This window comes from Armigeres subalbatus, chromosome 1 (genome assembly GCF_024139115.2).
Source record: "Armigeres subalbatus isolate Guangzhou_Male chromosome 1, GZ_Asu_2, whole genome shotgun sequence".
Classification (NCBI taxonomy): Eukaryota; Metazoa; Arthropoda; class Insecta; order Diptera; family Culicidae; genus Armigeres; species Armigeres subalbatus.
The window spans coordinates 311,677,391-311,704,370 of record NC_085139.1 but is presented as its reverse complement, the minus strand read 5'-3'; the positions used below and the strand labels follow the sequence as shown (position 1 = coordinate 311,704,370).

General features: G+C 44.4%; 1 protein-coding gene across 1 annotated transcript in view; it reads left to right on the top strand.

Annotated features, from left to right (window-relative positions):
- LOC134217783 (chitin deacetylase 1) overlaps window positions 1–26,980 on the top strand; it is an 86,014-nt gene that overhangs the window by 39,160 nt on the left and 19,874 nt on the right. Inside the window, exons 3-5 of the mRNA XM_062696602.1 lie at window positions 3,222–3,333; window positions 3,411–3,538; window positions 19,665–19,807. Of these exons, the coding sequence (XP_062552586.1) occupies window positions 3,222–3,333; window positions 3,411–3,538; window positions 19,665–19,807 (383 nt within the window). The remainder of the gene's footprint in view (window positions 1–3,221; window positions 3,334–3,410; window positions 3,539–19,664; window positions 19,808–26,980) is intronic.

Sequence of the window (26,980 nt, the reverse complement as noted above, 5' to 3'; positions counted from 1 at the left end):
TATGTCTAATACTTCTGCTCTATTAGATACTATAAAGGTTGGGCGATTGCCTATGTTAAGTAAACCAAGTTCGGTACTACTTAAGTATTCCATCAAGCTGGAGCCTCTCAGATTGATATCCGAGCTACCCCAGATGATGTGATGAGCATTAGCATCACTACCGACAATTAGCGGAAGGCCTTTTGACGTGCAATAACTGACCACTTGTTTGAAAGCACCCGTAGGGGATGGTTCATCATGTGGTAAATAAACCGAACAATAGACGTATTTCCTGACGGGGGATCCGCCAGTTGCATCAATTGTGACAACACATACATCTCTGGTTGTTAGTTCAGAGATAAGTGTAGCAACGATAACGTTGTTAACAAGTACACATGCACGCGGCATTGATCGAGAGTTTGCCATTTCATTACTGAAAGCAGCAAAAACCGGGTTCACTAGGTTACCTAGGTAAAAGCTACCCTTGCGAAAATAGGGTTCCTGCACCAAAGCCACTTGGGATTTGCCATTGCAAAGATTAATCGTTGCTGTTCTTTTGTGCTGAAGATTGATTTGAGCCATCCTAACTCTCGCTTAACTTTTCAAAAAGACCTAAGTAACATTTTTTTCATGAATTAATTTGAGTACTGCAATCGAAAGCTTTCATGTTTTTCTGTTGATTGCGCTATTCAAATTAATTCATGAAAAAAATGTTACTTAGGTCCTTTTGAAAAGTTAAGTGAGAACTGTAGCCATTGCGAATTACGATAATACACTCCACAACTTCAACATTTATGTGAACAGCAACGATGAAACCAAGTCGGTATCGTATCAAGAACGTCAAAGACGAAACACAGAGTACACTGTGAAAAACGCATAAAGCGAATCCATATAGGTGACAATTAGATGAAAAACTAAATAAAAACATACTCATAATCCCACCCTTATTTAACCTCAAGTTGAGATTGAATAAGAGTAGCCGATTATTCCGGAGAAGCAAAAAGTCAACTACGCCATAGCTCCGGTTAGCGCAATAAGGGCTCAATATAGTGAAGGGTGCCCTGATGCTTCACAGGCTCCGTTAGCGGTTAGGTTCTTTTTAGACCCCCCTAACCATTCATTCATAGGCACGGTAAGCATAAAGCCGCATCACACCAAGAATTAGGGGTCACCTGTATGGTGGACTTTTACCACTGGAACAGGCAATCCGTAGCGTTATTCTTAGCCAGACAACCGGCTGCCGACACCACCCGGCTATCTAGGCTGTTCGTGGAGAGAAGTTGACATTGACTTTACGTCAACTCTCAATCTGGCCGAACAGCCACAAAATCATCTAGATAGCATCATCTTTTTCTTACCTTCCCTACATTGACTTGAATCCTGACGTGGCAGGTGCCAGTGTTGATCATAATGAAGTATCAACTACGAATCAACCTCAATCTCAAGAAGCTTAGAAAACTTAAAGATTGTATTTGGGAGACGCGGGATGCTTAGTCAGGCAGAATCAAAGTTGAATAAAACCCATATCCAGTAAACATAGAATTGCTTAAGCAAATGATTATAATATTATATGTTTACTGGATATGGGTTTTATTCAACTTTGATTCTGCCCGACTTAGCATCCCGCGTCTCCCAAATACAATCGTCCAGAATCTTCCTCTGGCTACGCCACTGATGTTTATCAATATTAATCGGTAAACATGAGTGATTTTAGCATTGCATATTATAATACACTTTTTGTCATTATTTACGTACATCTTGAGGAAGCTCATTCATAATTCAGTACTTCAAAACAAAATTTGTTTCTTAAGAACTTGTTAACATCAATTCTAGAGTAAATCGCATCCTAATGTCACGCTTCCATAATTTATAAATTGCGATTTTGCTGTGTACAGTAATCAGACTCATAAAAAGTAGGTTGGTATGATTTTCACTCCATTTCTCCCGGCTTATTAACCGTAGGGTAGAAGCCGCTCGCTCTGCCGAGTGTAAAAATGTAAACCAAACAGCAATCCTCAAAGGGAAAACTATCTCCTCTTTCTGCTTGTAAAACCACAACCATAATAATTATTATCAGCACAAAACTTTCGCCCACCGTTGATCACAGCAAGCTTTGAGTTTTCGGTTCTGTTTCTCCAAGGAGACAGTTATCGCCCTGCCTGTCTGAGTTCTTAGCCGGAATCAACGAAGACGACAACGACGGCAGCAAGCTGAAGGCAAGCACATCGTTAAATTCTTATGTCCCGTTGGTTCCGGTTCGCTCGGATTAGGTGGGTATCAAACGGGAATGAAGAATATTATTTTCACAGTATTAAAGATAATCATAAAATTTTACGTTCCGTCCCAGTGGCCTGCGGCTAACAGCTTCTTCGGTATTCAAGACCACACCGAATTCGGGTAGCGAAGAAAAAAAACTAAAAGTAGAGTGGAGCAAGAATGAGACAATCGTCCTGTCGTTCCACCCCGTAGGCAGAAGTACCTACCGACCGGGAGGCAGACCTGATGCTGCTCATTTTTACTCCTTTTTTCCTCGCGTAGCTGGGAAACTTTCTTTTGTGTGTATTCGAAGCGGAAAAAAGGCTAACTTTCTTCCAAGACCCGGTTAAACGCAGTGTGCCATGATGAAGCATAATAGAAAACTGCAAGAGTGCAACTTGAACAAAACGTTGGCATTTCTTTTGAAATGTTGCTGCTCCCGCTGGTTGGCCGTTGCAGTAGAACCAGGGTGGCCAGGTCTATCGATGTTTCGAAAGATCGATGAATTCTCGACTAAATAGCCAAATAAAGTTTTGAAGTGGATCAGTTTTAAAAAGGTCAGAAAGCATTATAAACAGGACCTTGAATATTTCTATTCAAAGCCATTATTCTTGGTCACCTTGTAAGGAACGAAAACGGAAGCTATAGCCTACTGCGACTGGGTCGCATTCGCTTTTCGGTCGGGGTAGTGTGCAAAAAAAAACGAAGGCAATTTCCCGGTTCATCCAAGCGGCTGTCTGAAAATGTCTTATTCGGGATTAGGAAAAATTTCATGCAGATCTTGCATCCATTCACACCGAGAGCCCAAAACCAGACGTTCCGTAGCTGTCAGAACCAGCGAAGGCAGCACTAGCAGCATGTTGAGAATTTAAATTTATTTCAGCAAATTTAATTTTCATCTCTACGTCGCACTCGCCGCTTAACGAAGTAACATATGACTAACTCTGTTCCGTATTGTCCCATCTTTTATCCCTTTTCCTCGCCAGTGCGTAGACGGTTTCCCGTACATTAACCGGTGTCCATCAGGGCTATTCTTCGACGATGTGCAAAAGTTCTGCACTTTCAAAAACGAGGCCAAGTGCGGTCCCCTTGCGAACCGTAAGTATATAAACCCATTCAATTCATCACCGCTTCTAGCGTGCGGACATTTACAGTTTTATAATTTTATCAAACAGAGCCGACCGCAACCACGGAGGCGCCAGTGGATCTGGCGAAGAAGTGCAATCCCGCCGAGTGCGAGCTGCCGTACTGCCTCTGCAACAAGGACGGCACCCAGATCCCGAAAGGACTCAATGCCGACGAGGTAAGGACTTTTTCGTGCTTCCTGTGTTGAAATACCTAATGGAATGGAGTGAACAAGGAACAAAGGGTTAGGGGGAAAAATGGCTTATCAGGAAATGGATCTTTGCTGGCTGTTGAAAAAAGTCAGAACTCATTGCACTGGATTCTGGGGCAATGGATTGTATTTAATTGCAGTAGGCTGATACTAAACTGCTAATAATTTCATAAAAGTCCCATAAGTATGGGAAACTTAGCAAAAAATGTTACTGATGTGTGATTATGGTCAGTATATGAACAGCATCAGTATACAGAACAAAAGCATACTGAGGGTGGATAAGAGAAAAAATTCGATTTAAAAAGCGATACACTAATTACGCAAGGGATTTGGATAGTTTTTCAACTCGTATCACCCATCTTCTCACCCCTGATAGTGAGATTGTCTGCATACAAGCTTTTTCTTCATTTGAAAATGAAAAAACTATCAGGACGAAGGGAAGCAGGTAAGCCAAAGACATAGGATAAAAATCAGCGCAAGGCGATTAAAGAACGGACTCTTAATTGCGTGAGTTCAAATTTTAGGATATTATCGAAATCTAATTATTTTGCGTTATTGAACGACTTGATATGGATCGACAATTCATCAGCTAAGATCTCCAATTGTTCATTGAAGATTGAATAGTCATTGGAATTCCAATAAAGTCAATAGCATGTTAAAATGGCGATAATTTCTTGTGGACTAACAATATTTTGCGCCGAAAGAGTGAAGCAACTTTTTTCGGAAGATCAAAGGAGGCGCATGGTAGCTCTCGAGTTGCTCCAAAGGGACTTGCGGTGGTAGAAAGGAGTACTTTTCCTCCGGCGTGAAGGAGACGCGTGGTGTCGTTTTAGGTTGCGAAAGAAACTTGTGTGGGGGGAGTGAGACGAACTTTTTGCGCTAGTGCGTTGAAGGCACACGTTCTTCATTTATTTGTAACGTACTCGCGTCGTTACGTGAAGAATCGAAATCCGCCCGTGTCAATTACCGGTGCGAGTTGTTGAAGATGGAGTTGGCCGCGGGCCACTCCTGCCGCCTAGGGGACCCAGGGAGCCCCAATAATGACACAGAGTCCATCATTCGTAGACTCCCGCAGTTCTAGACCCCGAAAACCTTTAATGGACCGCTAAAAATTCCACGGATTTTGAGCGTCAACAACCGTTGCCATCGAACCCGTTTCTTCTCCCCCTCTCCGTCGAATCTATTCTCGGATGAGCGATCGACAGTGCGAATAAGAAAAACAAAGGCGCTGGTTATGTCCTAAAGGATAGGCAGTTGGCCAGAGGCAGTACAAACGTCTGGTTAAAATGGAAAAACTAAACGACGAGTGTCAGTCCCCTGTGTCAATTATCAAGCTCCCGAAAGTCAATACAATTTGCTGCGTAGTGTCAAACGCGAAAGCAGTTAAACTACCAGACGACCTCCTCAAGCAAGCTTTTTCCTGTTGGCGTTCTTGGGTCGGGATATTATTCCCGGACGGACGACGTGGGATCCAAACTGCAAGATCAACAAGCGCAAAGTTCGATTTCTCCAGCTACAACAAGCTTCACGAGTAACACCATCTCTCCTCCAAAGCCGCGTTTCGAGAAAACGGGGGACTCCCACCCGTGCCATAAGTTCCAACTGTTTCAGCGTCCTGGGCTCCTCGGGTACTCCAACCAAGGTGATAAGTCCCACTTTCACCGTCCCTCACCCACCACCGGCGGTACAAACAGAGCAGGCCACTCTTAGTCGCACAATGTTACACCTAGTGGCTCCAGTTCCTCTTAATCGTCATCCCTTGACGCATAGAGCTCCGCGCCAACCGGTAGATCCTCTTCGTTCACTGACTCTGCCCAGAATACCTCAAAGACCAACGCCACCTTTTACCGTCTCCTTTCCTAACCCTAGCCCTTCCGCTGGATCTCAAGCTTTGTCTCCAATGGAACATTAATAAGTTCTGGAATAACCATCCGAACCTCGAGCTGCTGGTGCACCACATACCCTGGTCCATACCCTGGATGCATCGCCCTCCAAGAGGTCATCCGTATGTCCGACACTATCATGAACCGGGCCGTAGGAGGCAAATACCATTGGACGAATCTATGACAAAAGATCGAAAGACAAAAGGTCGAAAGGAGAAAAGGGCGAAAGACAAAAGGTCGAAAGGACAGAAGTTCGTAAGGGACAAAAGGTTGGAAAGGACAAAAGGCCGGAAAAGACAAAAGGTCGATTAAAAACAAGTTGATAACATGTTTTATGTATTCCAAAGAAATTTGTGAAATGCATTTAACTTCAAGCAAAACATTCGTCTCAGCAAGTTGAGGAATGAGCCATTTTCAACGAAGAAGTAACTACATACTATGAACCAAGATTATGAATATCTAGATAGTTCTGTTAGAGATAAAAAAGATCATTGATTTAAGAAATGAGTAAAACTTATATTGTGCGAGATTGATTCTCGCCGTTTCAGTTTCTTGTCTATATCGACCTTTTGCTCTTCTCGACATTTTGTCCCTTTCGATCTTTTGTTCTTTTGTCCCTTTTGATCTTTTCTTCTTTTGTCCTTTTCGACCATTTGTTTCTTCGACCTTTTGTCTTTTTACCTTTTGTCTTTCGACGATGTTGACATCAAGAGACGCCGTTGGAAATATGATGAAGCGAATTGGGAAGTGTACGAGCGCACGCGGACCAACCTCCCTCGTCCTTCACCGATTTCACCGAAACGATCGTCGCTGCCGCTATACCTCAATCCGAGCTGTCCCTCAGTCCAGTGGTCGTCCTGACCGCCATGGACTTCGATGGTGGACCGAAGAAAATCGGCTTGCTGTCAAAGCTGGACGCAAGGTATCACGCGCAAAAAAAAGCTCAGCACCGACCACCCTCTCAGACCTGACCCCCTGGGATGCTGCAAGGAAAAGCACCGACATTGCAAAATAGTCATAAGGGAGGCGAAATCTAAGCAGTAGGAAGATTTCATCAACAGTATCAACCCGTCTCAGATCTCCGCCGAACTGCCTTCCTGGTAGCCACTTCCCAGTACCCGGCTGATTGACAGCTAATGGCAAAGGACCATTACTTCTCATGGTCCACATCTAAACACCACCCTTATTAACGCGAAACCAACCTTTTGAACCAGCCTTTTTGAGCAGGCGAGCTGGCCCACGCACTTGCTAAGTGCAACGGGAACTCTTTTGGGCCGGATGAGTAAGGGTATTCCATCCCATGCTTAAACGACTCTCTCAGGAAGGACCATTTTCTCAAACTCGTTAACTTACTTACTTGATACTTGACTACAGCTCTTCGATGAACCTACGCCGAATGGAGTATCCTTCTCCACTGGAGTCGATCCAGGGCCAATTGCTTCCTAACCTCTTGCGCGCCCAAAACCGTCGAGAGGATAGTCAGCCGGCGACTTAGGGAGAAATTGAAAGCCGACCGGAAGGTTCGGTCATCGTCAACACGCTTTTCGCCCAGGCTATAATAGCACCAGATCATATTTTGCCAACCTGCTTCGATGATTCCCACCGGAAATGTGAAACCTGCCACCGCCGAATAACCATCCGCTGAACAACATCCCAAGTAACTAAAAGTTCCTTTAAAAGTACGTGTTTTCGCATAATCAGCTTGACTGAAGTTTCTGTATAGCAGCGGTTCTCAACCTGGGGTACATGTATCCCTGGGCCCAGGAAGTACCTTGGAAAAAAATGCATAATGGCGGATTTTAATCAATTTGAATCAAAACTTGTTGATAAACTGACCTACAATCTGGAGGTTGGATAGAAAAATCAATCAAAAAAGTCTCTTATAATTTAGTTTTCTTGGGCTCAGATACCTTCAATCTATTCTACAAGCATTCTAAATAGTTGAAACAGTGACCCATTCACACCCCCAGTTGACCCATTGTCACCCCCGACGACGGGATGAATTTTTTTTTACTTCGAAATTTTGTCTTCTACATAATATGCATGGCGATCAATAACTCAAAGACTATTGAATCCACTCTCCCAGTACAGTGGATGAAGGGCTGAGAGACAAAAAATCTAAAGGACAAAACGGCCAATGAACAAATTTTAAAAATCTACCTGATTGAAACAAAATGTTGAATGATATGTTTAGAATATGCCTCTGAACTATTTGAGAGACAAGAAGGTCTTTTTCGAAAAGCTCAGTTGCTTCGTTGCAAGAAGCTTGGAAGCATCCTTCTACGCTTCTCAAAAGCCTCCTTCCAAGAGTATCGGAAACCTTCTTTCAAGAGGCTGGGAAACCTTCTTTTAAGAGGCTGGGAAACCTACTTTCAATATGCTCGGAAATTTTTTTTCAAGTGGTTCGGAAGCCTCCTTTCAAGAGGCCGACCAGGAAGCCTCCTTTCAAGAAGCCGGGAAGCCTCCTTTCAAAAGGCCGGGAAGTCTGCTTTCAAAAGGCCGGGAAGCCTCCTTTCAAGAGGCCCGGAAGCTTCCTTTCAAGAGGCCCGGAAGCCTCCTTTCAAGAGGGCCGGAAGCCTCCTTTCAAGAGGCCCGGAAGCCTCTTTTCAAGAGGCCCGGAAGCTTCCTTTCAAGAGGCCCGGAAGCCCCCTTTCAAGAGGCCCGGAAGCCTCCTTTCAAGAGGCTCGTAAGCTTCCTTTCAAGAGGCCCGGAAGCCTCCTTTCAAGAGGCCCGGAATCCTCCTTTCAAGAGGCCCGGAATCCTCCTTTCAAGAGGCTCGGAAGCCTCCTTTCAAGAGGCCCGGAAGCCTCTTTTCTAGAGGCCCGGACGCCTCCTTTCAAGAGGCCCGGAAGCCTCCTTTCTAGAGGCCCGGAAGCCTTTCAAGAGGCCAGGAAGCCTCCTTTCAAGAGGCCCGGAAGCCTCTTTTCAAGAGGCCCGGAAGCCTCCTTTCAAGAGGCCCTGAAGCCTCCTTTCAAAAGGCCCAGAAGCCTCCTTTCAAGAGGCCCGGAAGCCTCCTTTCAAGAGGCCCGGAAGCCTCCTTTCAAGAGGCCCGGAAGCCTCCTTTCAAGATGCCCGGAAGCCTCCTTTCAAGAGGCCCGGAAGCCTTTTTTCAAGAGGCCCGGAAGCCTCTTTTCAAGAGGCCCGGAAGCCTCCTTTCATGAGGCCCGGAAGCCTCCTTTCAAGAGCCCAGAAGCCTCCTTTCAAGAGGCCCAGAAGCCTCCTTTCAAGAGGCCCAGAAGCCTCCTTTCAAGAGGCCCGGAATCCTCCTTTCAAGAGGGTTTCAAGTACCTCTCAAGAAAAATGTTGAGAACCGCTGCTGTATAGCATTATAAGCACCCCAAATTTTAAGTCGTTGAACGAACCTGAAGTTCCTTCTTATTTGAAACGAGTGAGTAATATCACTTATTGATGAAGTGGAAATAATCTTCAATACCAACAAGATGAAACTTGAATTGTAATCATTTCATCTACCAACCATACCTCAACAGTGTAGTGGTAAGCAATTTCGGCTCTAATGCAAAGTCTGCAATCCCATCCCAATCTTTTATGAATGCCTTACGTAAATGTAATATCATATAATATAAAGAATCAATTTTAGCCTAAACTTTTGAATATACTTTAATTAAATGACTATGAATAAACAATTTTTCAAACTGCATAATTTTGCATGAGCATTTTAGTTGAACCTTTGAAAAGATAGAAGTAGCTTAAAAGGTTCGCAGTGAACTTGTTTGGAATTTTTATGTTCGAAATTATTAAGACGCTATTACATAACTGGATACCTGGTTGGCTACAGCGTCGATACACCTATACCTGGCGTGTTGTAGAGCTCCATAATCGTCGGTCTTGGGTGATGTTCCTCTAGTTTCCCCGAACGTTTAGGGTCCCCAGGTCCGATTCCACCCCTTGCAGCCAGCGTGTTCGTGGCTTTTCACGAAGGTGCTGACCGAAATCTCTGTTGAATATTATTTTCGCTATTCTTTCGTCCGACATACGCACTAAGTGACCATCCCACTGAAGTCTGCCGTATTTTAAACGATTCACAATATTTTCTTCTTTGTATACTTGATACAGCTCATGATTCATGCGTCGGCGCCACACACTATTTCCTAGTTTCACTCCGAGATTTATTCGCTCGAAAACCCCGAAAGCTCTCCTGTCCGCCTCTTTTAACGTTTGTGCTTCATGTCCATAAAGGGCCATTGGTAGAATCAGAGTTTTGTATAGAGCAAATTTGTTTTAATGTTTTTCAGCTCGCTTAGAGCAAACATAGTATATTAATAATATAGTCCACTTCGTGAATCCCCATATGTTAGGCAAGAGACAGCATATCCACTCCATCTTGCGTCACAAAAAGAAACTAACGCCAGAAAACGATAACCAAGGGGTGCGGCAATTGCAAAAATTACACAAATTTTACAATTTAAGAAAATTTGAATTACATTTTCCGAAATTTTATTTTTAAACTCAGATATTAAAATGGGGTCATTTGATGATTTCTAGCATATAATTTCGACATGTCATATTGAATATTGAATTATACGTTTCAGCATCCCTCGGAATGTCTCTTTACTACAATGCTTGCCTTTTATGACACCGCGGCGCTACTGCGTTGTCTATTCAAATCAGCTGGAGGGGACTATATTGGTAATAGAGTACACACTAATTTTTTTTCGCTGGAAACCAGCAATTTTTTGCTGATTTTTTTTGTGCTGTTCAACCAGCAATAAATTCAGCAAAATATTTTGCTGTATTTACAGCAATCAAGACAGCAATGCGTTTTGACAGAACTATTGCTGGTTTTCAGCAATTTTATCGCGGCTAAAATTTTACTGGTTTTTCAACAAAAACTTATGTTTGTGTTTGCCATTAGTTTTCATTGAAAATATGCTGAATGTTCAGCAATGTCGAAGAATTGCTGGATTTTCAGCTAACAAAACCAACTTACCTGAAGTTTCAGTAACAGGAAATTTACTGGAGCAATTCCAGTAATTCAGTTTGCTGGACGATGATAAATAAATTTGGTGTGTATATTTGTTTAGAGCCTTCGTTACCTCGTCCAGCGTTGGTAGTTCCACAGCTTGACCGTCGCCGACTATGTCCATTCTGCTCCTTAATATACCTTCATTTTCACCGTTCAACAAATCTTCAAAGTGCTCCTTCCACCTGGCTGCCACCATAGTCTTGTCTGTCAGCAAATTCCCCTCTTGATCATTGCACATAGCGGGCACTGGCGCAGTCTTATGCCGCGCGCCATTGACAGTTGCGTAAAACCTCCGCATATCGTTTCTATCCATGTTCTCCTGCGCTTCAGCTAACCACTCTCTTCGTTTTGCTTTTTTTTTCTGCGGTTGATTCGTATCTCTTCTGCCCTTGTTACACTGTACCGCTCTCTGTTGGAACGGGTACGAGCCACTAGCATTCGGCTCCTAGCAACATTTTTCTCGTCACTCGCTGGTCGTCTCCGTCACTCGCTGGCACTCCTCATCAAACCAACCATTACGTTGGCTATGTTGTGCAGTGCCTATAACATTTTCTGCGCTGTTATAGTCACAGCTCCGCGGATATTTTCCTACAATCTGCTGACGTCGCCAGATCCGGTGGCATCTCCTATTCGCTCGTCCAGCTTCAGATGGCACTGTTTAGCAACTTCTTCAACTGACAAACGTTGGATATTGAAACGCATCGTTCTGTTGTTTTGTGAATTCGTGACGCTGGAAAGTCGCTCCCGAATTTTTGCAACTACAAGGTATTGATCCGAGTCGATGTTTGGACCTCTGAAGGACCTTACATCTATAACACCCGAGAAATGTCGTCCGTCGATCAGCACGTGGTCTATCTGTGAGCAAGTGTCTCCACTCGGATGTTGCCAAGTGTGTTTGCGGATATTCTTACGTGCGAAGTAGGTACTGCTGATTGCCATCCTTCTAGCAGCAGCAAAGGTTACAAGTCGCAGACCATTATCGTTGGTAGCGGAATGAAGGCATTCCGTACCAATGACAGGGCGGAAGAAACTTTCTCTTCCGATCTGTGCATCCACATCCCCGATGACAATCTTTACATCGTGTGTTGGGCACTCTCCGTAGGCCTTATCAAGGCCTCTCATAGAACTCATCCTTCACGTCGTCAGGCTTATCGTTCGTTGGGGCATGGATGCTGATCAGGCTATAGTTGAAGAATTTGCCCTTCATTCTCAACACGCAAAGGCGGTCGCTTATCGGCTTCCACCGGATTTTTTTTTTTTTTCCTCGTTTGTCGGGTGAAGATCACTGCGTCCAGATTTTAGGACTATTGTGATATACCCTTTTACTGTGAAATACGCAAGTTATCTCAGTAACATGTTTGTCACTGAGATACCTTGGTATCGACTGAACTCAAGACCATCTATTATTGATGAATAGAGATCCTGAGTTACAGTATGTGACTCCCCCATTCTGGCGAGACGACGAGGCCAACCACGTCCTTGGGGGATAGGATCCATATGTCAGCAGGCCCTAACACGGGCTTGTCGAGAACTTTGCACCTACGGTCGGTGGGTGCACTGCACTAGCAGAGGCTGTGTTCTGATGTTTCTCTCTCCTCGTCACAGAAGCGGCAATTTGAGGTTTGGATTGCTCCGATCTTTTGTAGATGGTATCTGCAGGGCAGTGTCCAGTTATTAGACCGGTGTAGATGTTGAGATCCCTTTGTTGAGACCTAATAGTTGTTGGGTTTTCTTGGGTTAATCGTTACGAGCCTTTTGGATTTGCTCGTATGGGGAAGTGCATTCCAGTTTGATGTGATTTGACTGATCATATATTTGTTCAGTTCCATTTCTACAGAGCAGTCTGAGATCCCGCAGAAGGGCTCAGGGCCAATGAACCTTTCATTAGATCCATTCCTGGCTAGCTCATCAGCAATCTCGTTTCCCTCTAGACCCGTATGTCCTGGGATCCAATATAGGTAGACTCGATTGCGTATGGATAAGTTTTTCAAAGCCAGAATGCATTCCCACACTAGCTTTGAGTTACAAGTGTAGTTATTAAGCGACTTAAGTGCCGCTTGGCTGTCAGAGAAAATACATATTTTTGCAAATCTATACTTTCTCCTCAGGCATAATAACACGCATTCTAATATTGCATATATTTCCGCCTGAAATACTGTGGGCCACTGTCCTAAGTGGACAGAAATTTTTGTTGTAGGGCCATAGATTCCAGATCCTGTCAGATTATTCATTTTCGATCCATCTGTGAAGAAATTTATAGAGCCTGTTGGAACGCTGGGTCCACCTCCTTCCCACTCCTGGCGGGAAGGAATGGACACATCGTAAGGTAAGTCATAATTGACTACCGTTTCCATCCAGTCACTACAAATTCCTATTGCGGGATTTATGGCAAATTCATTTAATATGCTGAGGTGACCCGTAAGGTCTCCCGACAGCAGTGTTTTTGTTCTCTTTAACCTTAGAGCACTTTTTCGGCTTCCAGCTTTATGAATTGATCTAACCGGGGCAGGTGAAGCATTGCGTCTAGGGCCAAAGTGGGTGTACTACGAACTGCACCAGTGATGGCTATGCAAGCGGTGCGTTGGATTTTGTTGAGCTTAGCCCTTGCAGCAGCCTCATTAGTTTTAGGCCACCAGACAAGGGAAGCGTAAGTTGTCCTGGGACGGACAATGGTTTTATATATCCACATGATCATACTTGGTTTTAGGCCCCATCTTTTACCAAGGGTTTTTGAACAAACCCAAAGTGTATTGAGACCTTTCTGCACAACTGATTGGAGATGAGAGTTTCAGCTTTGCGTCGAGTATGACACCTAGATATTTTACTTCACTTGAATAAACTAATTGTGTTTGATTCAAGAAAAGGGGTTTCAGTTGTACCTTTCTCCGATTGGTGAAAGGGATAATGGAAGTTTTTGTAGGATTTATGCCTAGTTGATCCTTTTGACACCAGGAAAAAGTGTGATTTAGGGCAGATTGCATTCTTTCCACGATAACACTTTCGAATTTGCCTCGTACAATAATGACAACGTCATCAGCATATCCAACCACTTCGTAGCCTCTTCTCTCTAAGCTGTCTAGAAGCTCATCCACCACCAGTGACCACAACAAAGGAGAAAGCACTCCGCCTTGCGGACACCCCCTTGTTGCTTTAACAGTGATGTATGAACCGCTAAGCTCAGAGGAGATTTTCCGATTAGCTAGCATAGCATGTACCCAGGTAACAATGCATGGGTCGAATTTTCTCCTCAACATTGCTGACCCTATAGACGAATAAGAAGCGTTATCGAATGCGCCCTCAATATCAAGAAATGCTACAAGAGCAATTTCTTTTGCATTAAGTGTTTTTTCGATTTTTTGAACTACCGTATGTAGTGCCGAGATCGTAGATTTTCCACTTTGATAAGCGAATTGGTTTTTTGACAAAGGCATTGCTTTCATAAATTTGTGATTTATGTACTCGCATAGTACCTTTTCCATAATTTTGAGCATTACAGAGGATAAACTTATCGGCCTGATTGCTTTGGGGTTGGTTTTATCTCTCTTGCCTGCCTTCGGAATGAAGACAGCCCGGATTTGACGCCAATCGTTAGGTATGTGCCCCAAAATCAGACTCGCCTTAAAAATCTCAACCAAGGGTGGAACCAGTGTTTTCTCCTCTTTTGGATCAACGCTGGAAATATTCCATCCATGCCAGGAGACTTAAATGGCTCGAAAGATCTCACAGCCCTCTCAACCCTGGCCCGAGTGAAAGCTTCCTTTGCAACCTTTATTGCGTCTTTTTAGACCCAGAAACCCATGATTGGATCTCTTGTGGATCTGAGACAGCAATTCCAGTGCCTTGGTCGCCGATGCTCGACTCAGGGATTGAATTCGGCAATTCGCTCAGTGTATCGCTAGGCTCTACAGTGAGCGAACCATCCGTCTTTCGGAGGCTACCCACACCATTGGAGTGGTCTTTTGAAAGAGTTTTTTGGAGTCTGGCCACTACGGGTGTATTCTCTATGCTTTCACACATTAGAATCCACGATTTCCGTTTGGCTGACCTTATTTCTTTGTTGTAGTTCGTCAGGGCCTTTCTGTATAGGCTCCAATCGCCGGTTCGCTTAGCACGATTGAACTCCCTACGCGCAGTTTTCCTAAGCTTCTCAAGAGTTTTATTCCACCATGGAACGTCTCTACTCGAACTAGTTGATTTAGTTGGACAGCTCTCTTGGTAGGCGTTAAGGATTTTGTTTTTAATGGATTTGGACGCATCTTCCAATTGTGTTATGGACTTGATGTGACTTTCTATGATGTACTCTTCGGATCGTAGGATAGCTGAGTAGGATTCCCAATCAGTTTTCTTAGGATCTTTAAACGTTTTTTCCATCGTTAGACCCCTTCCCATTCGAAGATGATGTGTTTATGGTCTGACATTGATATTTCTTCAGAAACATGCCAGTTTTTATTTTATCAGAGATAGACCGACTACATAGAGTCAAGTCCAAAACTTCCTGACGAATGGAGTTTTCAAACGTGGGCTTGTCACCAACATTACAAATGTCAATGTTCTTGGAAGAGAGAAACTGTAACAGGTACTCACCTCTGGTGTTTATATTGGTACTTCCCCATACGGTGTGATGTGCATTTGCGTCGCACCCTATGACGAAGGGGATGTTGTGTCGGTGGCTGTAGGCTACGAGCGCAGCTATTTCTGGAGGAGGGATTTCGTCCACGTCACCTGGGAAGTATGCCGAGACCACCAAGATCTCTCTACTCCCTCTGGCGGAAGGTACCTCCATCCTGACCGCTACGATGTCCCTTTTTATGAATTCTAAAATTGGAAAGTATTTACAGTTGTTATGTAATAAAATAGCCGCTCTAGGAGAAAGCTGGCTGTCATCATATACCAACTTACATGAGTGTTGTGGAATACCTTGTATTCTGGATTTATTGACCCATGGCTCTTGAATGAGGGCCACGGTTAAATTCTCTTTGGTGAACCTCCGACAGAGCACACCCGTGGCGCTCTCAGCATGGTGGAGGTTCACTTGCAGAACTTTAGTCGCCATTTCCGGGGTTCCCGCTTTTTTCCGGACGACGACTGTCCGGCTTTGGATGTTGCGGATCATCAGGATGTCGTTTGGTATTACAGTCTGGGTTTTCTCTCTTCCCTGTAGCAACCTGGCCCGCCAGTTTCGCCTCTGTGGTCAAACTGTCGCTTTTTGCACCCCCTTTGCCCTGTTTAGATACCTTTGGTTTGGTACCACTAGAGCAGGGGGTCGCATGTAAGCTTCGAGCTTTTCCTTTAGAGGCGGACAGACTAGCCTTTATGGTGCTTTTGGGGTGAGATTTACTAACCTCGCCCGAACCGGAGGCTTCCTCAGATTTCTCTTGGGTCGGCCTTCCAGTTAGCCGAACCTCGCCCGAACAGGAGGCCTCCTCAGATTGCTCTTGGGTCGGCCTTCCAGTCGGATTGGCGGTAGCGGCAGTCGGTTGATCTGTAATCTTCCTTAGTTGGATTTCACCAAATCGGTAGTAGAGGGTGTATTTGGACTTCTTCAACTTTTCCATCGACGCACCCTCTACTGTGAAGATCCATTCAACATGAATATCTTTCAGAATGGATCGTTTCACAATACGCCAATTAGTTGTTGTGATGTCATTTTGGCTTTCTATGAGAGCCTTTATTCGGTCGTCATCATAGCTGGAGCTTTGTGGGAAGAATGCTCGGATCATCTCTGGACGTGGAATCGCCACTTCGTCCATTGCCATCAGCTCTGCACCTTCCCAGGGTTTCATGGATGGGGATATTCTCTTTAACCACTCAGCAGTCTCTTGATCCTTACAGATTAGAACCATGTAACCGGACTTGTAGATGAGGTTGTTGAATTTGGGTTTTATTGGCTCGTTTCGCTGTTGAACTACTCTGAGCAGGAGTGCTTCTTGTAGAAGGTCTAGCTGGGCTGTAGTGAGTTGGACGGTGGGAAAGTCTTTGGGTATTATCCCGACCTTCACGCTTTTGGCCATATCACTGTAGCTGATACCAGCTGTTTTCCTCATGGGTGGGTTTTGTTGTCCAGGCACGTTTTTCTGAGGCGCGCGGTTTGAGGACTGTTGGGCGCGCTCTCTCGGATCCAGATGGTGCTTCACCCTTTTTTGTTTGGGGTCCTCTGTGGCGGATTTGTCTAGGTCGTTTCTCGAGCGTTTTGAGGAAGTGGGCTCGCTCTCCTTATTCAGGATTATGGACAAGGCCTCATTCCGGTCTTTTCCCTTCTCCCGGAGAGTTCTAAGCTGCTTCCTCTGCGAGCGTGTGAGTGTGGGGATTTTCTTTCTCAGAGCACCCTTGGCTTCCGTAGAACCCTTGTTATCTTCGGATCCTTTGCTACTTGCTAAAGATTTTTGGGGGTTGATGATGATCCTTATACCATCATCTTCGTTATCTTCCATGTCCAACAGGTTGGAGTCGGTCGATGAGGGGTTGTAGATCTGGATCAGCTTTGTCGAAACATGTGCTGCTCCGGGAGATAGGCGTTGAGGGGCAGGATATTTCCATCTTCTCCTGCGAACTACTGAGTAGCTGGTCTTCGGTAAGGCCAAGCTGACTCAGAGTATTCTCCACTTCGCTCTCACACGACTGAGAGAGGCAGTCGTCACCTTGAGGGTTGTTTGTAGAATTTGTACTCATTTTTGGTCCCACGAGTAGCTAGGGAAATAAATGTCCGCTGCACCAGTGCCCCGCCGTAGTGCAGTAAGGGCTGCTACTGGGGTGTTCGACCTGGTGCACCCCAGGCTCCGTTCGCGGTTGAGCATGTTTAGAACCCCCTCAACCATTCAGCCCTCGGCACGGGTCGCATGACACCTTGGCATTGGGGTTTATCCATTTTTGCTTTACACGATGGCCATGAATAACAGCCATCGCAACCTTCCTCCTTTACCAGGGCTTAGGACCTGTAGCTCAAGTTCTCAATAGTTTCACAATCTTTCGGACATGCAACTACAGCGAACCATCATTGCTAGCGGAGTTCCACCGGATAAAACGCTTCATCTGCCTCCCGATCACCATGAAGCCAACTTCTCGTTCTGCTCTTTCACCGCCACTATAATAGATGTGGTAATTGAATGAAGTGTTCGCTATGGGATCCACCGCCCGGAATTCACGTTCTCTAGTTCTGGGCCACGGTATTTCCTGGATTGCTGCCATCTGTAGGGCATTGGACAGGCCTACTCACGCCGACCTTCTGCAGCTCACGAGCCTGGAGCCCAACACGTGCGGATTCATTCAAAGTTCTCACGTTCCAAGATCCGACTTTCCAATCTATGTCCTTTATTCGTTGCCGGGTCTGTTGCCGTTGAATCAATCCGTTTGCTCTAATTTTGCCTTTCTTGGTAACTGTAGAATCTTCGGTAGGCTACCTTACCAGGGTTGCGCAACCTACATCGAAGGAGCTGCCTTCACGATGCAACATGATGTGCACAGCTTTGTTTAGAGCCCACGCTAACTTTCACCTACTCAGTGACTGAGTAAAGTTATACTGCCCTATTTTCTTCCCATGAAAATTTAATTCAATTTCCGTCAAAAGCGGGACTACTAAAAACTATGAGTTGTCCTGCTTTTAACGGAAATTGAGTAAAGTTTCCGTGGGAAGAAAAGAGACGGCAAAACAATTATACTCAGTCACTGAATGTCATGAAAGTTAGAGTGTCCCTCCCTGGCACTCGGACGATGATCAGCCGCCCCTAACATGGAGAACAGACGCTGTTGTGAGCCACTCCTGACATGGAGAACAGACGCTCAGTAAGATTTGCACCTCCGGAGAGGAGCAAATCCCCTCTTGCCTGTCAGCATACGACCACAGTTCCCACCGGGGTTGATTACCCGATCTTCCCTAAGGTTGCTCGTATCCCGGCCAGCGCCACTAGGAGGTAGGGATAGGAGTTATTAGGTAAGAGGCTAAGGACCGCGAAACGGGATCTATTTTATTCCATTAGGTACGCGAAATACCAATGGTACGCTTTACCCAGCATTTGCCGTGCCAGACGCTATTAAGGTCACTCCTGACGGAATCCAAGTTTCAAAGTGCTCGCGTTTTCGGGGCACACCACTCGATACGGAAGCAACGCACAACTGTCATTTTTATTTTTTCACGCATGCTGCGACGCAGCAAAACTTAATCAACAAAAATGACAGTTATGCGCCGCCTCCGTATCGAGTGGTGTGCCCCCGAAAACGCGAGCACTTTGAAACTTGGATTCCGTCAGGAGTGACCTTAAAAAGCCTTTATTCTACTTTGCAGTTGCTAGAGAGTATTTTTGGAACTTCTTTAGAACTTGAAGTTGCTTAAAGCTCACATTGGAACTCTTGGGAGCCAGAAATAGTTTCAAGACTTATTTAGCCTTTTAATTAGCTAGAAAGTACCATCGGAAGGACCTTATGCAATGACGAACTTTTGGTTGCTTGGGATAGCCAACGCCGTAACAGCTCTTCAAAACAATGCAGTCGACGACGAGCGGCAATCCATGAATAGTTTTAAGGATTGCCATCTATTTAAAACAATATGAAGACCCGGCCACGAATCATGCAAACACTTTCGAAAACGGAACACAAAACGATCCCTCTCCAAACAACGAACAATCACTGCAATGTTTTTTGCAGGATTCATCGGATCCTGCACCAACCACGATTGGGTACTGATTTTTTTTTAGATTCAAACTTGAATCGTTATACCGACAAAGCAATTGCTTTTGTATGCCATGTAATTCCTTTTTTAATCTAAAAAGCCATTCAAAATACCATCTTATTCACGCCAAAAATATATCCTTCAATGCCATCCCTCACTCGAATACGAATGATTCTCCTAACAACCTGATAACCCCCCGCTGGCCATAATAACAATAGACAACCCTCACCGATAAAGTGCGCCATCCTTATTAGATAACCACCCGTCATCATTCCCAACTGGTTTCCGGTCCGCTGGTTGGCACATTCTCCCAGGCTCACCGACCGTAGCCTGCTGTACTTTGCGTAAAAATGCGGCGGAAACCCGCAAGCGAGAGCAGCAGCAAAACCAACACACCACTCAGTCGTTCTTTTGCCCGCAATTATGTTCCCCCTCCGATTGCTGCGAAACGAACGCGCCAAAGAAAACACGCTAATGGGCGGGTTTCATCCCATATAAATTGTTAAGTACTTACTTTTCTTTGTAATTTACGGTTCCATTCCCATTCTTGCCACCCATTTGCAGATTCCACAAATCATCCTGCTGACCTTTGACGGGGCGGTGAATTTGAACAACTACGAACACTACAAGAAGGTATTCAACGGCAAACGGCAGAACCCCAACGGCTGCGACATCAAGGGGACTTTCTTCATCTCGCACGAGTACAGGTAGGTGAAAGATTATAATATGAAAATGCATAAAGCTTAACCCCCCGGAATTAGCCCAATTTGAGCTAATTTTTATTTCTATTGTTTTGATCAAAAGAACACCACACCGTGGCTCGGAACGGTTTCGTGTTCGCAAATCCTTTAATCACACTGACAGCATCCATCCATCTGGGGGGGCCATCCCATGATGGACAGGAAGAAAATTGCGTCTCATCCTGATGTTGCCGCTGCAGCTAGGTGCAATTAATTGCACCAGCCAGCAGCTTTTTCTTGTGTTCTGTTTCCGTCAATGGGCATAGGGGTGGGTAGATGGGATGATGCCCAATTAGGGCGTGAAAGGCGTGACGGTTCAATACGAGTTAGATGCTCTACATAGTTGCAGATAGGGCCAAATGCCGAGCAGCTAAGATAGTGCTGGACTTATTAACTTTCTAAAGTATGGGAAAAGCTGTTAGGAAAGCAGAGAGCATTCAATACATTGCAAATATTATAATATTGTTTTACTTTTTTTCAATATTTTGTAAATTATCGAAATATTATATTAATCCTTGCTACGCCTATGCCAACGCGAGAATCTTGCTCGAATAAATTTCACCCGTAATCGTCGTGGTTCGCTCTTACAGCTGAGGTACCTATCCACGCTCATCCTTCCGGAGGCGTTTCATTACAATAAAAGCTTTTCATCAAGGTAAATTTAATCCAACTATTCAAGTATCATTTCATCTTGCAACGCTTTTTTTCCTATTCTTGGGCTTGGCACGCTATGTCAGTGTCGGTGCTAACAATTTTTCATCCTGCCAACGCCTTCTTGGATGAAGGTTCTGGCTGTATGAAAAAAAACCGCAATATGCACTCACTCCCCTGTCGGTGCTTCGCTCGGTCATGTTTGAATGTTTTAATTTTAACAATTTAACAGTTAGGTACCTTTCATCTCGAGTTTTCTATTGCAATATTTTTTTTATCTTATGAAAACCATCCCATCCTTTGGCACTCGCCCCATCCACGTTTATTCAATTTCGTTCGGAATATGTTTCGAAACGGACGGAGTCCTTTTTTCCCACTCGGCACGTTCCCTTTCGTAATCAGTTCAGCGCCATCCTTTCCTCTTTCATCGCATCAGCAGACAACGACCGAACTTGTACAGGGTTCGGTATCTCAGTAAAACAATCCACTTGGGCCAACGACACCGACACTGCTGTCCCCATCTTCAAGTGGGAGTACAACAATTGGTGAAGGGTATAAATTGTCCCGAGATGGGTTGTCGTTGTTAGGCGATGCAATCTCCAGTCAAGTGGTCATAAAAGTGAGAAAATTCGTAATAAATCTTCAAATCAACTCATTTGACGAGTAGATTTGATTCACTTTGTTCCTTTGTTCCGGGAAGTTTTGTATCCATCGTTTGACTTCTGATATTTCAGTGATAAGGGTAGAGCATTGCCGTTCCTCTAATTGCGATGAGTACGTAACAGGGTGCGAATTCTATCCTTTAGCTGCTCGAACTGTTTAAAAGCTGTTTAAAAGATGTTCTCCGGTGATCCAAATTCAAATACACACGTGATTTGAAAAAGATATTCTTTGGGTGCATGCAACTGTATATTGATGCACGACGTTAGGCATCAATACTTTTGGCATAACGGACATTGCCTGAGTAGTAAGACAAAACAAAATTTTAAAACAAATATTTTTTTTACCTGCACACCGATCCTGCCAAAACTAGTATAGGAAGAACTGAAAAGGTATTGAAATATTTTTTTCGGATGTCCTAGGCCGTCCACCAAACTGTTTTGGAGTACATATCATCGAATGCATCAGAAAACATATCTGGAAACAAAATGTCCAAAGCTCAGAATACATACGACCAAAAATATCTATGTGATCATAATACATGAAATTATCGAGTTTTGAACTAACGTAACCTATTTCAGGGTCTACAAAACGGCCTGGAGTTCAGAACATGCGATCTACCCGATCAACCAAGCCCTGAACGATGTATTCTTGCAGTGCTAAACATCCCAGCATGTCCATTGAGCCGATAGGATTTCACTCATTTCTTTCACAAACTACTACAGGCCTTTCTACTTCTCCAAAACGTCATGGAATTCAAAATATGTGATCTATCCGATCAAGCAAGCCCTGAACGATGCATTTGTGCAGCGCTAAACATCCCAGCAGGTCCATTAAGCCGATAAGATTTCACTCATTACTTTTACAAACTACTGCAGACCCTTTAGGTTTTCCAAAACCACCGGGAGTTCAAAACATGCGATCTATCCGATAAACCAAGTCCTGAACAATGTATCCGTGCATTGCCAAACATCCCATTATGTTTTCAAACTACTACAGGCCTTTGTGGTTCTCCAAAACGTCCGGGAGTTCAATACATGTGATCTACCCGATCAACCATGTCCTGAACGATGTATTCGTGCATTGCTTAATATCCTAACATGCTCATTGAGCCGATAGAATTTCACTCATTATGTTTACTAGCTGCTGCTAGTGTATGCTATGATTTCCCAGTAGGTCCGTTGAGTTGATATGACTTTTCAAATTATTTTTCAAAAAAGCTACTCCAAACCAAACGTCCTGGAAACCTTAACGATTGAACTACATATTCATCCAAATCCGTGAACGCAATGCTTATAATCCCCGACAAAAGAACATATCGCAGGTTAACATTGTGAGAGGGTGCTTTACAACCCTGTCGTACTTACGTATAGTATTTATGCATTCCTCGTTACATCCCTGATCTACGCGCATCAAAGCAAGCGTTGCTTTGAATGATAAAGAGTCGGCCTCTTGGTGTTTGAACTACCGGGTTGTGTGCTGGGCGACAGTGGGTGCATAATACAGATTTCACAAATGGCGATCCTGGCAGGATTCATCTTTTTAGGTAGCATTTTTTTTCTCCTTCCATTTCAATTAATATTGATGTTATTGTCGCCCATCACACACAAGTGCAGTTGCAGTTAAATTAGTTACTGGACAAAGAAAAACAACATGTAGGTTTACGTTTTCATAAACTGATGAGCAATGATACGGAGCTACTGCTGCTGGTTTCTCACAGTTGGAGAAACCCCGAACGACCCAGGGTTACTGTTTTTGATTTGCACAGGGGAGTTTTTCAGGAGCAAATTTGCTCACTGGTTCGATCCGTCAAAAAGTACGGAGCCACTGTTGCTGGTTTCTCACAGTTGGAGAAAACCTGAGCGACCCAGCCAGGGCTACTGTTTTTGATTTGCACGGGGGAGATATCCGGGAGCAATTTTGCTCACTACTGGTTCGATCCGCAGGCCTGGTAGCGAGTCACTTTTTAGTGACTTGGTCACTATTTTGAGGCTAGTCACTAAAAAGTCGCTATTTGCATCCAAAAGTCACTAAAGTCACTATTTTTCGGAAAATGGTCACTAAAGTCACTATTTTTGCACCGCCTATTGGAAAAAGATCAAAATAAAAATCATTTGTACCTACTTTTATTATCAACCGAATCAAATGTAAATCTGGTAGCAATGTATAAATTTGAAGTATTATGCTAAAAGCGCTGTGCTGTCATTTTTGAGGATCACTATCTCGAGTTCTAGCGATCAGATTGAGGACATTTTTGGCATCCCAAATTATGATTGTTTTTTGTATGTATTTTAGGCACGTTTTAGTTGGAAATAATTATGAAGCCACCTATTATATATGAAACTTCATACAAGTGAAGTAGTTTATAGTACGTGCCTTTTCAATAAACATGCATACATAAAACAAAATAATTAAAAATTTAGGTTATTTTAGGTTGGGAAGCCAAAAATGTCCTCAATTAAATCGCTAGAAATCAAGACATTGATCCACAAACGTGACAGTTTTGTATGAAAATCAGCGAAGGCTTTATAATGATTTCCGGGGGTGTATTGTGAGAATCGCCAGGTTACTTTCGATTCAGGTCAACTATGGTCTTGTTCTTCACGAATGGAATTTGTTAAAACACGAATTTCAGACCTAGAGTACAGAGTACAGAATTGAGTAAGGTAGAATCCAGTTTTTTTTATTAAAAACTGCTTCAGATAAACATAAATTTATTCCTGTAACTATGATAGTGAACACAGTTTTAGCTGCATTACATGGCAGCGCCGATGTTGAGTGAGGTTTCTCTATGTCGGGAAAATAATGAGCGATAATATGACTTAAAGTACTTAAAAATTGTTTGTGATGGTTGTCAAAAGTAATTCTGGCACAGGCTAGACAATGTTTTGACCGTAAGTAAAAAACAGGTTTTGTAAAATCGAGTTGCGGACCAAGCACAGAAGGTCGCACAGTGCGTTGACTCATAGACAAAAATTAAATTTTGAAAATTCGTATTCTAGCATATTCTGCACATAAAAGTATTTGTATATAGTCCCTGTTTTATGAACGTATTTTGGAAGCATAGAGAACAGTCACATGTGTCACGATAGGCTTGAAAACTTATATGAATGGTCAGGCATAAGTCAATCAGAAATTTCTCTCAAATAACAAGGTCCATAAAAACGTTCCTACGGATTTTTTACTGCTATCGTAAATCAAATATCTAATATCAAGCAAAAAATATTGTATTGCAAACAAAAAAACGAACAGTGGGTAATGTCTGTGACATAACCGCTAAATGGACGTAGGACTTGACTTGACCATGCCTTTAAGATACATAATATGTCAAATTTCTCACATCAACTATTTTGGATAAATAATCGGCGTTGCATATCATTTCTTGGCAAAATCTTCTCATCAAACCGAAACAGAAATCAAATCTACCTCGAACAAGAACCATCCAAAAACTTCAGGAAGTATCTGTCCGGTCACGAAATGTTAGCCTCGACAGTGGCAACCTTCTCACTGAAGGACTGCCTGAAATAAACCACAAGTTGGCTCAGCAGGGGATGTAGACTGTATCTCAGCCCTTCCACCGAAGAGCCTTCAAATCCTTGCGATAGGAGAACATTATTTTTAACTCTTAGAGCCTTGAAAAAGGCTGTTTGCTTTGGCTAAGTGCAAAAAGTAAGAAAATGATCTTTTCAAATAACCGCGAAATTCTAGTGATGGTATAAAAAAGACTGAATGCTCTGCGAGCGAATGCACTTTTCTTTTATACCTTATTTTGAATCTTCTCTGCTTCCCAATTGGTGGGCCAATCAGCTAGTGTCTTGTATCCCGCTTGGGGGGGCAGCAGGGACTATGTCCAAGGGCTTGACGATCCCTCCCCAGGCCATCTGCGAGTTGTGGCGCCTGCCTAGGATGTGGTGGGGTTTGACAGTGGGCCCTGTTAAACCTCTATAAAAAGCTGCATGAATCCGCAAGTAGGCTCCGCCAAAGCGACCGTGTGCCGCTCAAAGCGCACAAGCCCAAGTCCTGGTGTTAGGTGGGACGCTAAACAGCCCTGACACGACGGCCCTCCGACGAGACAGGAGGTTTGCGCAGGCCCAATAAGCCGCCTTTAAAAACAACCATTACGAACAACATAGAAGATAATACAACTCGATACAATCGGCAACGACCTAGGCGACGAATAAAGGATCACGATTGGAAGCTTGGAACATGAACTGATCGGTGACATGAACGCTCAGGTAGGAAGGGAGGAAATGTATAGACCGGTCATCGGACCAGATAGTCTGCATACCGTATCGAACGACAACGGCCAACGATGCATAAACTTTGCAGCCTCCCGCGGAATGGTAGTACGAAGCACTTTCTTCCCCCGTAAGAATATCCACAAGGCCACATGGAAATCACCTAATCAAGTAACGGAAAACCAAATCGACCACGTTCTAATCGACGGTAAATTCTTCTCCGACATCACGAACGTACGCACTTACCGCAGTGCGAATATTGAATCCGACCACTACCTCGTTGCAGTATGTCTGCGCTCAAAACTCTCGACGGCGGCTAAACATTGGGCGGCTACAAGACGGTAGACTAGCCCAAGACTACGCGCAGCAGCTGGAAGTGGCACTCCCAACGGAAGAGCAGCTAGGCGCAGCATCTCTTGAAGATGGCTGGAGTGATATTCGATCCGCCATTGGAAGCACCGCAACCGCTGCACTAGGCACGGTAGTTCCGGATCAGAGAAACGACTGGTATGACGGCGAATGTAAGTAGTTAGTAGAATAGAAGAATGCAGCATGGGCGAGATTGCTGCAACACCGCACGAGGGCGAACGAGGCACAATACAAACGGGCGCGGAACAGACAAAACTCGATTTTTCGGAGGAAAAAGCGCCAGCAGGAAGATCGAGACCATGAAGCGACGGAGGAACTGTACCGCGCTAATAACGCACGAAAGTTCTATGAGAAGTTGAACCGTTCACGTAAGGGCCACGTGCCACAGCCCGGTATGTGTAAGGACATAAACGGGAACCTTCTTACAAACGAGCGTGAGGTGATCCAAAGGTGGCGGCAGCACTACGAAGAGCACCTGAATGGCGATATGGCAGACAACGGTGGCGGTATGGTAATGAACCTAGGAGCACGCGCGCAGGACATGCGACTTCCGGCTCCGAATCTCCAGGAAATCCAGGAGGAGATCGGCCGGCTGAAAAACAACAAAGCCCCTGGAGTTGACCAACTACCAGGAGAGCTGTTTAAACACGGTGGTGAAGCACTGGCTAGAGCGCTGCACTGGGTGATTACCAAGGTTTGGGAGGATGAGGTTCTGCCGCAGGAGTGGATGGAAGGTGTCGTGTCCCATCTACAAAAGGGCGATAAGCTGGATTGTAGCAACTACCGCGCAATCACATTGCTGAACGCCGCCTACAAGGTACTCTCCCAAATTTTATGCCGTCGACTAACACCAATTGCAAGAGAGTTCGTGGGGCAGTACCAGGCGGGATTTATGGGTGAACGCTCTACCACAGACCAGGTGTTCGCCATACGTCAGGTATTGCAGAAATGCCGCGAATACAACGTGCCCACACATCATCTATTTATCGACTTCAAAGCCGCATATGATACAATCGATCGGGACCAGCTATGGCAGCTAATGCACGAAAACGGATTTCCGGATAAACTGATACGGTTGATCAAGGCGACGATGGATCGGGTGATGTGCGTAGTTCGAGTTTCAGGGGCATTCTCGAGTCCCTTCGAAACCCGTAGAGGGTTACGGCAAGGTGATGGTCTTTCGTGTTTGCTATTCAACATCGCTTTGGAGGGAGTAATACGA